General features: G+C 31.9%; 1 protein-coding gene across 3 annotated transcripts; it reads left to right on the forward strand.

Moving 5' to 3' along the window:
• The first annotated feature begins 1,358 nt into the window (after window positions 1–1,358).
• LOC141461518 (uncharacterized) lies at window positions 1,359–12,403 on the forward strand. 3 transcript variants are annotated; one of them, XM_074142699.1, is made up of 3 exons: window positions 1,359–2,017; window positions 3,521–11,293; window positions 12,131–12,403. In XM_074142699.1, exon 2 carries the CDS (start codon window positions 3,600–3,602, stop codon window positions 10,365–10,367), a length of 6,768 nt encoding a protein of 2,255 aa, XP_073998800.1. In that variant the 5' UTR covers window positions 1,359–2,017; window positions 3,521–3,599; the 3' UTR covers window positions 10,368–11,293; window positions 12,131–12,403. The 3 variants fall into 3 exon arrangements, with proteins under 3 accessions (XP_073998800.1, XP_073998801.1, XP_073998799.1); XM_074142700.1 differs by lacking the exon at window positions 1,359–2,017 and adding an exon at window positions 2,035–2,645; XM_074142698.1 differs by lacking the exon at window positions 1,359–2,017 and having other exon boundaries at window positions 2,652–11,293.
• Window positions 12,404–15,106: the final 2,703 nt, after the last annotated feature.

Below are 15,106 nucleotides of genomic sequence, written 5' to 3' on the forward strand. Positions count from 1 at the left end.
GGAAAAATTAGTAAAAAAAATTTAAATGGTATTTTTCCTAGAAATAATTACCAAAAACGATTGGCTAATCTCATTGGCGAAACGGGATGTGTGAGGTAGGCGGGCTATAGCTGATGACGTAGGGACACCGTAAGCCACTCCCTCACCAATAAAAGCACAGTTATCCAGTACATAAAATGGTGCTTTTTCACTTTCATTCAATGATCTAGATTTTACTTTCTTTTACTTTTGGAAAATATTTCGTTAATTTTTTTGATTCTGCATTAAAACTGTCCGGTAGGACAGTTGTATAAGGGTTGATCATCAAAAACTGCACGAAAAAGTGTAACGTTGAAAAACACCCAACTTTGACAATTTTTTTCTATTTTTCTATAAAAGATAAAATTCCCAAATTTTCTTTAAATTATAGGGCAAGTCCTCCTTTATAACTGTAATTTTTTTGTCAAAACCCAGATTTAATATATTACGAGAAAAAAGTTACTGAAAATGAGCAAAAACGGCATTTTCAAAAATTGGTCTTGTTCTTGTTGTTGTTCTTCTTGTTGTTACCTTTTTTGTAAACAACGTAGCGCCTAAACGCGTGAACCGATTTTCATGAATGAGGTGTCATTCGTTTCGGAATGTTATGTAGATGTGCCTTTTGGGGGTCTCGATGCTGTACATCGAATAGGAGAGGAGTTAGCTCCATTTAAGTTAGGCCCCTTCCAAAATTATGAATTACTAACAACTCAGTAAATCTCAGCTCGATTTGGATAAAATTTGGCAGGATGAAAGGGTTAGGGCTCCCCTACATAACATTCTGCGTTCTGCTCTTACACCTATTTAGGGGAAGTTGGTAATCGTTTCAAATTATCGACGCGTGAACCGATTTTCATGAATGTAGTATCGTTTAATTTGAAATTTTATGTAGACATATGTTGTCGGTCTCGACGCTGAACAACGGAAAAGACAAGTATGTATGCCCAAAAACTATTAATACTATTTGCTGTGTAAATCTTTACCCGATTTTGATAAAGTTTGCCAGGAAGAAGTGGTTAGAGCTTCTCAACGTGACTTTAATGTTCCATACTGCTCTTACGCTCCTAAGGGAAGTACATTAATTGTTCAAATTATCGACGCTCCAACTGATAATAATGTATTGTTGTTATTATTGTTATTATATTCGATATTTTAAGTAGATTTGCCTTTTAGTTTTACAATTTAACCTTTCAACAGACAAATCTGTTTGAGGTCCCTCGAGCCCGCAAAAGTTGTAACTGATATAAAGCTTTAATTAATTTCTCACTTTGCAAGGATTTCTTCGAAAACTGCTATTACGATTATTTTTAGGTTATTGAACTAATTTTGCATAGCTTTTATTCGAATATTTTTCCAGGAAAATTGTTAAGGGTATTTCTTAAAAAAAATGGGTATTTTTTTTTGTCGACTAAAAAGGAGGCTAAAATAGTGTAGGATGAACAATTAAAATCACAAAATTAAGTTTAAAATTAAAACAAACCAACAACAATTTTATTATTAATGGTTATCTGAAAATCTTTTTAATTATTATAAACATTAATTTTAAATGGACGTGTTTGAAAAGCCGCACAGCCAACGTATTATAATTTTTGTGTAACGTAACCTTTTGTGTCTTTAAACCGTATAGTACCTCCAACAACTAGCGCACCCCACAGTAACGACATACTTCCACATTTTTTTTTTAAACAATATTTACAACTAATCCCTAACTAAATTATTAATAACATAATATATTCTACGACTTTAATTTTTTACTTGAATGTGAAAGCAATAAAAATGGTTTTTAATAAAAAGAAAGGTACTAGTAGCGTGATTTCCCTCTCTTTTATTGTTTGGACACACTGTATAGAATTGAAGTAAAGATATAACCTGACCTAGTTCAAACGTCTTTTAACAATTGTTGAAATAAGTGCTAGCAATTTTTGTAATTTTATTACTTATTAGAAAACTTTGTTGAAGATATAGTTTACACAGATATTCACACGTCCTTGCTAATTTTGTAAGTATATGTTTTGAAATTATTTAGTTAAATATTAATAATTTTAAAATTAGCCGACTTAAGAGGTTTTTAGTACGATTGATTATTCTTTATTTGCTGATGCCTCGTCAAAAAGAGAGCATAGTTCTGATTGATTTTAAGATTCAAACAACTTCTTGTTTCGATAAGTTATTATGTTGCCTAGATCAAGTAATATTTCTTGGATTGCTTTCGTAGCTAGATCAAAAGAAAGTAATTATCTGCTTGTTGAAGATTTGTGATGCACATCTTCTAATTAACGTTTTATTTATTTATCTTTTTTTGGATTTTTTTTTTTTTTTAATAACTTGCAACATTATGTTTGCCTGCTAGTGGTGAGGAAAGTTTTCCGATAGTTTTAAATTTTTGACACAAATCATATTAGTTGATAATCAACTTGCAATGAAGGTTAGAACGTAAATTTGCATTGAAACCTTTTTTTATTGTTTGTATTTATTGTATATATTATTTATCTCCTCCAAAAGTACCAACTTAATTAAATGTTGTTCATTTTTAGGTACTTTCTAGAAAACATACATTAAATATACAGCTTTTATTGGAAATAGTCTTTAAAAAAATTATTAAAAAATGAATATGAAGAGGGTGCTAGGTAGGCTTGCCTCAATTTTACTTTTTTTACTGCACGAAAATCGCAAGAAGCAGGCATATTATAATTCTGTTAGGTAACCCCAACTGTTACTTAGCAAATGAAATCTCTCAACTGGAAGGTTCCTGGTACACTACTTAACTGAAAGGATTTCCCTCTTTTTCTGTTTTGTTTTCTCGCTTCTTTAGAAAAATTCATGTACTCATGTAGATTAACAATGTTTATTTGAACATTTACCAACACGTAGGCAATGTCGAGAAAGATCTGACACGCGGCATACTTCAAAAGTATTATTTGGTTGCAGTGAACATACTTAACGCTGAATAAACTCTTTTTTTACACAATTTCTAAACATTTGCGTTAAGAAAAGAAGTCGGGGTTCATATTATTTATTTTAAACAGCTAACTTTCCTAACTTTTTAGCTAGTCTTTGAATAGTCGCTTATATCAATGATGGATTACATTCTATGCAGAACTTATTTTACTATTTGGAAATAGCTTCTTTTATTTTCATTACTGACAAGTTCAATAAACTTGGTCTTTTCTCTGTCACTGTACCTCATTCTCGTTTTTATGAATTGCAGATTTTTTATTCACATTGTAATTTTCCTCTAGGGTTTTTAATGATTTTTGTAAGTCACAAATCTGTTTTACCCCATAACGCTTATTAAGTTTGGAATACTAAAAATTGCTATTCCCCCATAACTGTTTGTTGTGTAGACAATTAATGTTCTAAAAGTTACTTTTTTGTTCATACATGAAATTATAATATTCCCAATATTACTTCTATATAGAGGTTTTATAATTTTTATTGTATCTAGCAAAATTTACTTTTCTTTGTGAACCTAAGAATTAATTTTGTTCGTTTTTGTTTTCAGAGTATAAGAAAAAAAATACGTTAAGTATTTATATTTTATACTAATTATTAATCATTTATTATTATACTTATTTACAATAATGCCTTCTAAATACCGAAATAGAAAGCAAATAATTAAAAATTTAGTAACGGGTATTAGACAGACAATTGACAGCACTGCTGAGCTCGAAAACACTATTGTGACGCTCGCCACAACTAAGCAACAACGGTACTACGCTAAAAATCGCGAGGGAATCGTACGAAAACAGAGTCAGTATAATTTAAGACAAAAATTAGAAATAAAAGAAAAACAGAGGCTGTATGATTTAGCTCATAAAGATGATAAAAAAAAGAAACAGAGAGAGTATGATTCATCTCATAAAGAGGAAGTACAGAAGAAACAGAGTGAATATAATTTAGCTCATAAAGAAGAAATAAAGAAAAAACAGAGTGGGTATAATTTAGCTCATAAAGAAGAAATAAAGGAACAACAAAGAATATATAATGTTGCCCATAAAGTTGGTATAGCTAGGAAACAAAAAATAAAAGACAGAACAAACAGCAAGAAAAAAATTAAAACACAAAAAGAATATAATGAAATGAAAAGAATCAAAGTCAACTCTAGACAAAAAGAGTATGATAAAAAGAATCGGGCTGTTATTAATTTGAAAAAAAATATTCGGTACTTTTTGACTCGTCAAAACGTAAATAAACCCTCAGCTTCATTCGCAACTTTATTAAAAAAACGGATGCAGACGCGAAAGAAAATAAATACATTTCAAGCCGAATGCGCGCTAATAAACAAATTGTTTGTAACATTAAAACGGAATCGTAAGTTTAATAAACATCGGAGTGTAAGAAATAAAACCAAACGCACCGAGTTTTATTACCTGATAAAACATTGTAGTCATTTAGTCGGAATCGCTCGCTCTTTCTTCAGGTATCTAAATAAAAAATTAAAAGCCGTTGTTGACGAGGCCGCTAATAAGTTTGAAATAAATAAAATTAAAACTCTAACCCCTAAAAATATCGTAAAAGTTTTCGGCGGTAAACAAAAACACACTATACATTCTGAACCGTATTTCTACGAAACTTCTTACAGCGTAATTCCTCCCGGACATATATTACTCGCTGATAATCAGAACGTTTTCGTGAACGGACACAATTTTAAAAAGTACATTACTAAAGGTGATAATATTGTAGAATGGCCTTGCGGTATCACATGTAAATTTTCAAAACCAAGTATGAGCACTATTTTAAATAAATTAGTAGAATTTGTAAAAAGCAATATGAATGCAATGTCAATCAAAAAGCTTGCGAACACATGTAAATACAGACATCTCAATAAAAAAGGACACACCATTCACTGCGCTTCACACAATAGCATTTTCAAATGCAGTACACTTTTACAGCTTCTATCGGAATTATCGGTACATTACACCGCGTTTAGGAACATTAAAAGACAGATTTACACTATGCGTAATCTTTGTTTCAAAATTAATCGTGTAACATCGTGTATAAATAAAGCGAATAATGTCGAATCTATTTTACAGTCGGTTAATGATTTAAAAAAGTTCCTCGGGAATCTTAAAATCGACACCAACAAATTTAAAAAATATGTACCTTCCACTAGTTGCGACACTAACGAAATATACATTTTGAATAAATATAAGAAAAACTTGTCTTCGTTAAAAAGTAAAGTAACTTCTTTTCCGGAAAAATTCTGCGCTTGTTGCGATATGTTAATTTACGATGAGGAGCTAAAAGATTTCATTAATTTTCAGTATAATAACAAATCATGGCGGGCTATAATTGATTATGTTAATAAAAAGTATGATAATATTCACCGTGACGGTCTTAAAATTTGTACATACTGTGCTCGAAAATTGAATCAAAATTGTATTCCCGGACGCGCCGCGTACAACTGTTTAGAAGTAGATCCCGTGCCAGAAGAAGTTGGTAAGCTGAATATTTTCGAAACGATGCTGACCCAATTAGTTAAATCGTTTCAATGTGTTATTCGTCTCCAGCCGAAGAAAGGGAAAATTGCGGTCAGTGAAAAACTTAAAGGGTTAAAGGGTCGCGTCACTTATTTACCCCTCCCTTTGCAGAAAAACGTGGACCTTCTTCCGAACGAACTGCCCCAAAATCATGAAGTGGTTGTACTGGTTAATGGCGTACCTACACAAAACCGAGTCATATGGCAAGATTTAGTGAGCGCGAATAAAATTTACAAAGCGATTGCCGCTTTAAAAGAAATTAACCCGTTATACGCGAACGTAAATCTAAATGTAAAATTGTTACCGAATATTAACGGAAATATAGATAATAAATGTACTTTTAAGGATGTATCCGGGGCTTCCATAAAGAAAGTAGACAGTACAACTTTTTACAAAACCGGATTTTATACTTTTCACTCCCTTCATCCGATAAATATGAACGCTGTTGAATCGAGCGAAATCGAATCTTATCAAATGCAACAAATGAAGGGAGAGTACGTGTCGGTTTTCGATAAAAATTTAGATTACCTAACATTTCCTCATCTATTTCCTAAAGGCAGGTTCGGAAAATTTGATGTAAATAGAAATATTCCTCTGTCGGACGCTGAGTACCGTAAAACGCGAATATTAAATAAAGACGGGCGGTTTCGGCGGGATCCTTGTTATTTATTTCACTTGTTAAACGATAGTGAATTTAAATACCTAGGCGGGGCGATTGCTCACTTGTTAAACGTTCGCGCTTACAAACCGTACACGGTGAATGATATTTTGACCAAAGTTTCCGTTAACGATGAATTATTAGAACAACAATTAATCAATCTATTTAGTTCGTTGCGAGGTACTAAAGAGTATTGGCAACGTCGACGTCAAGAACTCAATGCCATGACACGCGATTTTGGGGCGCCGACTTTTTTTGTAACATTGTCGTGTGCAGAATATGATCATTCCGAATTATTGCAGTACCTTGTCAAAATTAATAAAGACGTACCTAACGTGGAGAAAATGTCCGCCGGGGAGTTATGTGCATTAGATCCGACTAGCGTATGCAGATATTATCACCGTCTCATCCGAAATATGTTCAAGTTCCTAATAAACGATAAAATAAATCCGGTATTAGGTTTCGTGGAACACTATTTTTGGCGCGTAGAATATCAAGAAAGGGGGGCGCCGCATTACCACATGTTATTGTGGATTCGGGATAGTCCGGAAATTAATAACGATTGCTTTAAAAAGGTTGCCGATTTTATTAACACATATATTTGTGCTCGGTTACCGGATCCTTTAGAGTCACCTGTCTTGCACTCGTTTGTCCGGAAATATCAATTGCATAAGTGTAACTCGTACTGTCAACGTAAATATCGCGTTAATCAAAAAATGTATACTAAATGTCGGTTTGGATTTCCGCGTAAAGTTACCGACGAATTGATAATTAATGACATAATTTCCACAATCGCGTCTAGAGTTAAAGGTTTCGGTCCGAAACGTGTTTATGACTTGCCCAGACAGAGAAGTGAGGTACGCATTAACGACTACAACCCTGTCCTTTTATTAGCTTCCGGCGGGTTTAACGTTGACGTGCAATTTGTTAAAGACGGAGATTTGAGATTAGTTATTTACGTAACTAGTTATATATCGAAAAATGAAAAAACGGAATTAGAAGATTTGTGGGCTGATATATGTAAAGAATCGAATAAAAAAGCGTTGTGGAGTTTAGGATTAAAAAAATTAACGCATCGGCAGATCGGGTTATACGAAACAGTGGATCGGTTACTCGGGCATCATTTGTACGGTAAATCGGAAGATATGAGATATGTCAGCACCACGTTTCGCGAGAATAGAAAACGATGTTTAAAACCGTATAACCAACTACAAAATATGCCGGCTAATTCCACGGAAGTATATTTGAAGTCATGGCTAGACGACTACTATCCGAATCGACCCGACGATCTAGAAAATTTAAACTTATACGACTTCTGTCGTTATTACGATCTTTCCCGCGATCAATTAGAAGCCGTAAACCGAATAAAATTAAAAAATAATGTTATTTTAAGAAAGCGCGGCAAACCTTACGTGATTCAACATCCGATGTACAAAACGTTAAATACAGAACAAGACCGAAATAAATATTATCATTCCCTTTTACTTCTTTTTAAACCGTGGCGAAATGAATCGGATATTTTAAAAGGTTTTCGGACGTACCAAGAAGCGTTTGACCATTATTCCGCGGAATTAAAACAGGCCATGACTTATCACGATAAATTAATTATGATTGAAGAAGGAATCAAAGAACTTCAGAGTAAAATTGCGGAATTCAAAGAAGAGAATTTCATTAATTTAGAAGAGGATAATATTATCCGAGAAGTGCAGGATGCAGACGTGGCGATGTTGGAAGTTTGCGCGGCGATGTATACCAGTATTGACGATCGCGATAATAAATTTAATTTAAACGAAGATCAAAGCCGGATTTTTAATAAAATAACTCAGACACTTATCGACCAAAGTAATAATAAATGCAATAGTCAAATAAAATTATTCGTTTCTGGTGTAGGCGGTACGGGTAAATCGTACCTCTTAAAAGCGTTAAAAGTTTGGATTAACAATACATTTCCGCCTAAGAAAGACACTGTTTCAGTGGCTATAACGGCTCCGACCGGCCTGGCTGCATATAATGTAAATGGCGTCACCATTTACCGGCTTTTGTCGCTCCCGGTTGAGCACCAACAAACCGCCGAATATAATAAATTAAACGTTGAAAGTTGTCGGGCGATTAGGCACGTACTTAAAGATATGAAATTATTGATAATCGATGAAATTAGTTTAGTTTCGAGTCTCGTTTTTGCTTATATTCATCTTCGGTTGACGGAAATTGCCAAAAATAATGAACCTTTCGGTAATTTTAATATCTTACTTTTCGGAGATTTGTTACAATTGCAGCCCGTTAAAGGTAATCAAGTTTTTAAAAAGTTAACCCGCATCGAATGTAAATCCAAACTCGGATCCATCGGTTCAGTTGATCTTTGGTCGATGTTCGAATATGACGAATTAAAAATTAACGTAAGACAAAAAAATGATAAAAGCGGATTTATAAATACCTTGCTCAATATTCGGTCGGGTAATATCTGCGAAGAAGACATCTCACTATTAAACTCACGTGTTCTGCCAAATAACGATTTAAATAATGTAATTCAAAGCTATAAAGAATTAGTCGATTCCGGTAAAAATCCGTTATGTCTTTTCGCGACTAAAGCTCAATGTATAACTTTTAATAAACTTTATTCTGATAAATTCGCGAAAGAAATAGTTACAATTGATAGTATCGATGAAATTGATTATAATTCCAAATTGTCAAATAAAAAAATAAAAGATTTGAACTTGTTAATTTCTAAAATTTCGGAAGACGTCTCTCGCACAGCTAATTTATCTAAAACTATAAATTTATTTGTGGGCGCTAAAATAATGATTAAAAGAAACATTGATATTGCTAACGGAATTGTAAACGGAACAATTGGTGTAGTGGAACGGTTTGTTTATAAAGGAAAATTCGTTGAATCATTAATTGTCGTCGTAAATAATAAACCCTTTACTTTAGAAAGGGTACAAGCGCGATTTCAATTAATAAAAAATATTTACGTGCACAGGAAACAATTTCCGGTGTCTCTTTCGTACGCGGTAACCATCCACAAATCTCAAGGCTTAACCTTGGATTGTTTGTTCACGAGTTTAGGTAAAGAAGTGTTTGCACCGGGCATGCACTATGTAGCTCTCTCGCGGGTCACTAATTTAAACGGTTTGTATTTAATTGATTTCGATTCGTCAAAAATAAAAGCAGATACGGACGCGATAAATGAATACCGTCGTTTAAATAAAATGATCCAATCACCATGTTTGCATACTGCGAATAATAATATTTGCGTTTCCCCCACCATCAAGTTAACAAAAACAAAATGCCTTCCTCAATCATATGATAATCGCGAAATTTGTTCGAAAACGGAAATATTTGGCTTAACCAACTCTGACGGCGTTTCATGTTACGCGAATGTTGTTGCACAGTGTTTGATTAATATAGATCTCGTTAAATTTAACCTAAAAAATAACCTGTCCAATAATATAAAAATAAGATTTCCGGATCCAAAAACTCGCGAGAACTACCAAACAGTGAGCGTAACTTGCGAATTATTAAATATTTTAACAACCGGAATAACTCTTGGTACTAACAAATCAAATACTAAACGACTCCGCGAATTAATTGCTCACGATAGCGACATAAACTTCAACGCTAATATTCAGCAAGACGCGCAAGAATTTCTATCGTTCGTAATAAACGCTTTAGTTACAGAAAATAACATTCCGAGCAAGTTATTTGATTGTACAGTTAAATTCGTTCGAAAATGTTTCAATTGCAATAGTTATTGGGATGACGTTCCCACTAATCCTGAAGTAATGTACTTCCTAGAATTCGGGGTTGTCCAAAATAACGAGCCGGTTAGTTTTCAAACGTTATTGGACTATAAATTATCGGATATCACGTGTTCAGAATGCGGTGAAAATAAAATTTATATTCGAAGTAAATTAAATTCGGTATCGGATTATCTCATTGTAATATTAAAGCGTTATCAAGAAAATCGTGTTTTAAATGAAATCCGTTCTTTCGATGAAAATAATGTTAAAATTGACGGTTTTAATTTCTCACTGGCGTCCGTGATTTATCACTACGGTTCGGGCCTTAATTCCGGTCACTATGTTTGCGCGATAAAAAGTCAAAATAATTCGTGGACTTTGCTAAATGACGAGATTATTAATTATAATTTTAAATTTAATCCGGGATTGAAAGACGCGTACATTTTAATGTTAAAAACAAAAACAATGTGAAAACAAAAACAAACCCGATGTATTTTAAATTTAAAATCTTTAATTTCGGTCGTTAGAGAGCCAGCAGGTAACGGACATTTGGACTGACTGCATGTGATTTTTATTTAATGATATTATTAATCTGTTTGTGCATGTTTCTGTTAAAAAAATCATTGATATAAAATTTGTTTTTCGCAATGAATCTTTTTGTCCCGAAATATTTTTTTTCATCGATGTGAATGAAAATACATTAATGTTATTTTGTTTTATTGTAAGAAATGGTCCATCCTTTTCAAAGAAGAAATATATTTCATTGTAATTTACATTTATATTTGCGATTAAAACAAATTCTATGTCATATTCAACGATATTTATAAGTTAATTTCTTCATTTTATTAATTTGCATATTTTGAACAATTTTAGTCTATATTTATAAATTTTTGAAATTCTACGTACCTATAGATGAATCTTTCACAGCTGATGACTATAAACATTAAATTAAAAAGTTCTTGTTCAACTTCTTTTCCGATTTTTTTAAATCTTACGCTCGTTTTTTGTTTTTTTTTAATAATGCAGAAAAGTTTAAATTGCCCAACCAAAATTAATTTTCTGTTTGATGCAGTTGTCAGAAGGATTACATACCTAATTCAGAGGAAGCTAAATACATATTGTTTAATAAATACTCCTCACTGTGAATGGTTTGTTCTATATAATTATTTTTTTTACATCAATTGTACTTTTTTGTTATGTGTGACTAAAACTAACTGACGGACTAAGTCCGCCGAAGCCGGTCCCAAGCCCAGGTTGTAAAAGGATGAGGGGTCCGTTACATTATGTTGCAGATTAAAGGCAAACTGTACGCAGAGAGATCTTATTCAGAGATGTCTATGAAGTTTAAATATTGTTCGCCATAGGACTATGAAACTATAATTAACACTTTCTAAAAGGTACAAAAATCTCCTTAACAAAAACTTACAGTTTAAAAAGTTAAGTATAAGGGTTGATTAAACGACAAAAGGTACACAAATCAGCAAGTTCCTATCATTTCAATCATACTACAGCTCGTATAATTTCAGCCATTTAGAAACATTTTCTAAAAGCTTATTTTATTTAAATTGGTTTCTAATTTTTCGCGATTTTTATAAAAGATTTCTCTTACTATTAAGTTTTCCGAGAACATTCCCCTGTGAACAGTGTCTTAATGTATCCTTACAGAAGATATTAGAAAAAGAATCCATTGTACTTTCGAAACAATTGATATCATTTAAGTATAACTTTACTGCATTAAATTTTCATTAATATTTTTTACATTCTATTACACGTCACAGACCCTTATGCTGGCCAAATTTTATCAATAAAATATTTTCTGCTAATATAAAAATGCAGTTTATATTACGGCTTAATAAATGTTAGTAAACAGGCATTTTAATTTAACTCCGTTCCCAATTATTTTTGTTTTATCTTTACTACGCTCTTTATTTTGAATAATCATCACTCGACCTGGCAAACCCTACTCAAATCACACGCACAATGAAATAGAAAAAGATAAAGCTAGAGTTTTTCTATAACTGTTAAAAATTGAATCACGGAGTTAAAAGGAATTCCACTCTTGAATGGCTAATAGCCAATATATACCTATTTGTAATAATAATCCATTCTAAATTATAAACAAATGAAGTCCCTTTAATTAAATACTTATATAGAATTTTAATAATCAAATAATTAGTAAAAGTAACAGTAATGTCCTGATCTAAAAATATACGTTATCTTAATCCATTTTACAGAGGAATCAAAAAGCTGTAGAAGGAGTGACAGGAGAGTAGACGGATAATAGGCAGACCTAAAAGGAGGGGAACTGAAGGAGCATCTCAGAAAGCTGGGAATCAGGCAATGGAAAAAAAGTTCTGGACAAAAATGCTTTGAGAACCATTACTGTGGAGATTAACGTCCTATGCAGACTGTTGCACTAAAAAACAAATAAGAAAATTCATATGTATAATCAGATGAGGACAGATTTAAAGGAAGCTGTATACATTAATATATTGTATTACTATAAATATTTGTAATTAATTAACTCTTATTTTTAATTAACATTTGACCATTTGGTACAGTATAGTGCCAATCCGTTTAATCAAAGGATGAACTTAAACCGACGATGTATAATTTCCTAAATTGCACTTAAATATAAACAAGTAAAAGTAATAATAACAATAATTGCGTAAATATATGTTGGTAAGGTGAATTTTCTTAAAAACGTTTTATGATTTTTTGAATTGTTTAATAGAATAGCGTCTCATTAAAAACCTATGCATTAATCGTTTAATAACTCCTATTACAATCAATATGAGCTAGAGGGGTGCTACTCTTCCCTGAGCAAAAATATTTTATTGATAAAATTTGGCCAGCATAAGGGTCTGTGACGTGTAATAGAATGTAAAAAATATTAATGAAAATTTAATGCAGTAAAGTTATACTTAAATGATATCAATTGTTTCGAAAGTACAATGGATTCTTTTTCTAATATCTTCTGTAAGGATACATTAAGACACTGTTCACAGGGGAATGTTCTCGGAAAACTTAATAGTAAGAGAAATCTTTTATAAAAATCGCGAAAAATTAGAAACCAATTTAAATAAAATAAGCTTTTAGAAAATGTTTCTAAATGGCTGAAATTATACGAGCTGTAGTATGATTGAAATGATAGGAACTTGCTGATTTGTGTACCTTTTGTCGTTTAATCAACCCTTATACTTAACTTTTTAAACTGTAAGTTTTTGTTAAGGAGATTACATTAGAAGTACGAAACCAGAAAGATAATGTTCAAAACATGTTTATTTTGTATATTTTTACGATAACAATTTTTATTGCATCATTTGATAGAAAATCAAATACCTATGGGGGAAAAATTAGTAAAAAAAATTTAAATAGTATTTTTCCTAGAAATAATTACCTAAAACGATTGGCTAATCTCATTGGCGAACAGATGTGTAAAGTAGGCGGGCTGTAGCTGATGACGTAGGACACCGTAAGCCACTCCCTCACCAATAAAAGCACAGCTATCCAGTACATAAAATGGTGCTTTTTCACTTTCATTCAATGCTCTAGATTTTACTTTCTTTTACTTTTGGAAAATATTTCGTTAATTTTTTTGATTCTGCATTACATTAGAAGTACGAAACCAGAAAGATAATGTTCAAAACATGTTTATTTTGGATATTTTTACGATAACAATTTTTATTGCATCATTTGATAGAAAATCAAATACCTATGGGGGAAAAATTAGTAAAAAAAATTTAAATGGTACTTTTCCTAGAAATAATTACCTAAAACGATTGGCTAATCTCATTGCCGAACAGATGTGTAAAGTAGGCTGATGACGTAGGACACCGTAAGCCACTCCCTCACCAATAAAAGCACAGCTATCCAGTACATAAAATGGTGCTTTTTCACTTTCATTCAATGCTCTAGATTTTACTTTCTTTTACTTTTGGAAATATTTCGTTAATTTTTTTGATTCTGCATTACATTAGAAGTACGAAACCAGAAATATAATGTTCAAACATGTTTATTTTGGTCATTTTTACGATATCAATTTTTATTGCATAATTCGATAGTTTATCAAATACCTATGGGGGAAAAATTAGTAAAAAAAATTTAAATGGTATTTTTCCTAGGAATAATTACCAAAAACGATTAGCTAATCTCATTGGCGAACGAGATGTGTGAGGTAGGCGGGCTATAGCTGATGACGTAGTGACACCGTAAGCCACTCCCTCACCAATAAAAGCACAGTTATCCAGTACATAAAATGGTGCTCTTTCTCTTTCATTCAATGATCTAGATTTTACTTTCTTTTACTTCAGGAAAATATTTCGTTAATTTTTTTGATTCTGCATTACATTAGAAGTACGAAACCAGAAAGATAATGTTCAAAACATGTTTATTTTGGATATTTTTACGATAACAATTTTTATTGCATCATTTGATAGCAAATCAAATACCTATAAGGGAAAAATTAGTAAACAAAATTTAAATAGTATTTTTCCTAGATATAATTACCTAAAACGATTGGCTAATCTCATTGGCGAACAGATGTGTAAAGTAGGCTGATGACGTAGGACACCGTAAGCCACTCCCTCACCAATAAAAGCATAGCTATCCAGTACATAAAATGGTGCTTTTTCACTTTCATTCAATGCTCTAGATTTTACTTTCTTTTACTTTTGGAAAATATTTCGTTAATTTTTTTGATTCTGCATTACATTAGAAGTACGAAACCAGAAAGATAATGTTCAAAACATGTTTATTTTGGATATTTTTACGATATCAATTTTTATTGCATCATTTGATAGAAAATCAAATACCTATGGGGGAAAAATTAGTAAAAAAAATTTAAATAGTATTTTTCCTAGAAATAATTACCTAAAACGATTGGCTAATCTCATTGGCGAACAGATGTGTAAAGTAGGCTGATGACGTAGGACACCGTAAGCCACTCCCTCACCAATAAAAGCACAGTTATCCAGTACATAAAATGGTGCTTTTTCACTTTCATTCAATGCTCTAGATTTTACTTTCTTTTACTTTTGGAAAATATTTCGTTAATTTTTTTGATTCTGCATTACATTAGAAGTACGAAACCAGAAAGATAATGTTCAAAACATGTTTATTTTGGATATTTTTACGATAACAATTTTTATTGCATCATTTGATAGAAAATGAAATACCTATGGGGGAAGAATTAGTAAAAAAAATTTAAA

Source organism: Rhodnius prolixus, unplaced genomic scaffold (genome assembly GCF_049639745.1).
Source record: "Rhodnius prolixus isolate KJV_2025 unplaced genomic scaffold, Rpr scaffold_6, whole genome shotgun sequence".
NCBI lineage: Eukaryota > Metazoa > Arthropoda > Insecta > Hemiptera > Reduviidae > Rhodnius > Rhodnius prolixus.

Bases quoted from the DNA above. Each gene is read 5' to 3' on its own strand.
- LOC141461518 (XM_074142699.1), top strand. From the start codon at position 3,600: ATGCCTTCTAAATACCGAAATAGAAAGCAAATAATTAAAAATTTAGTA.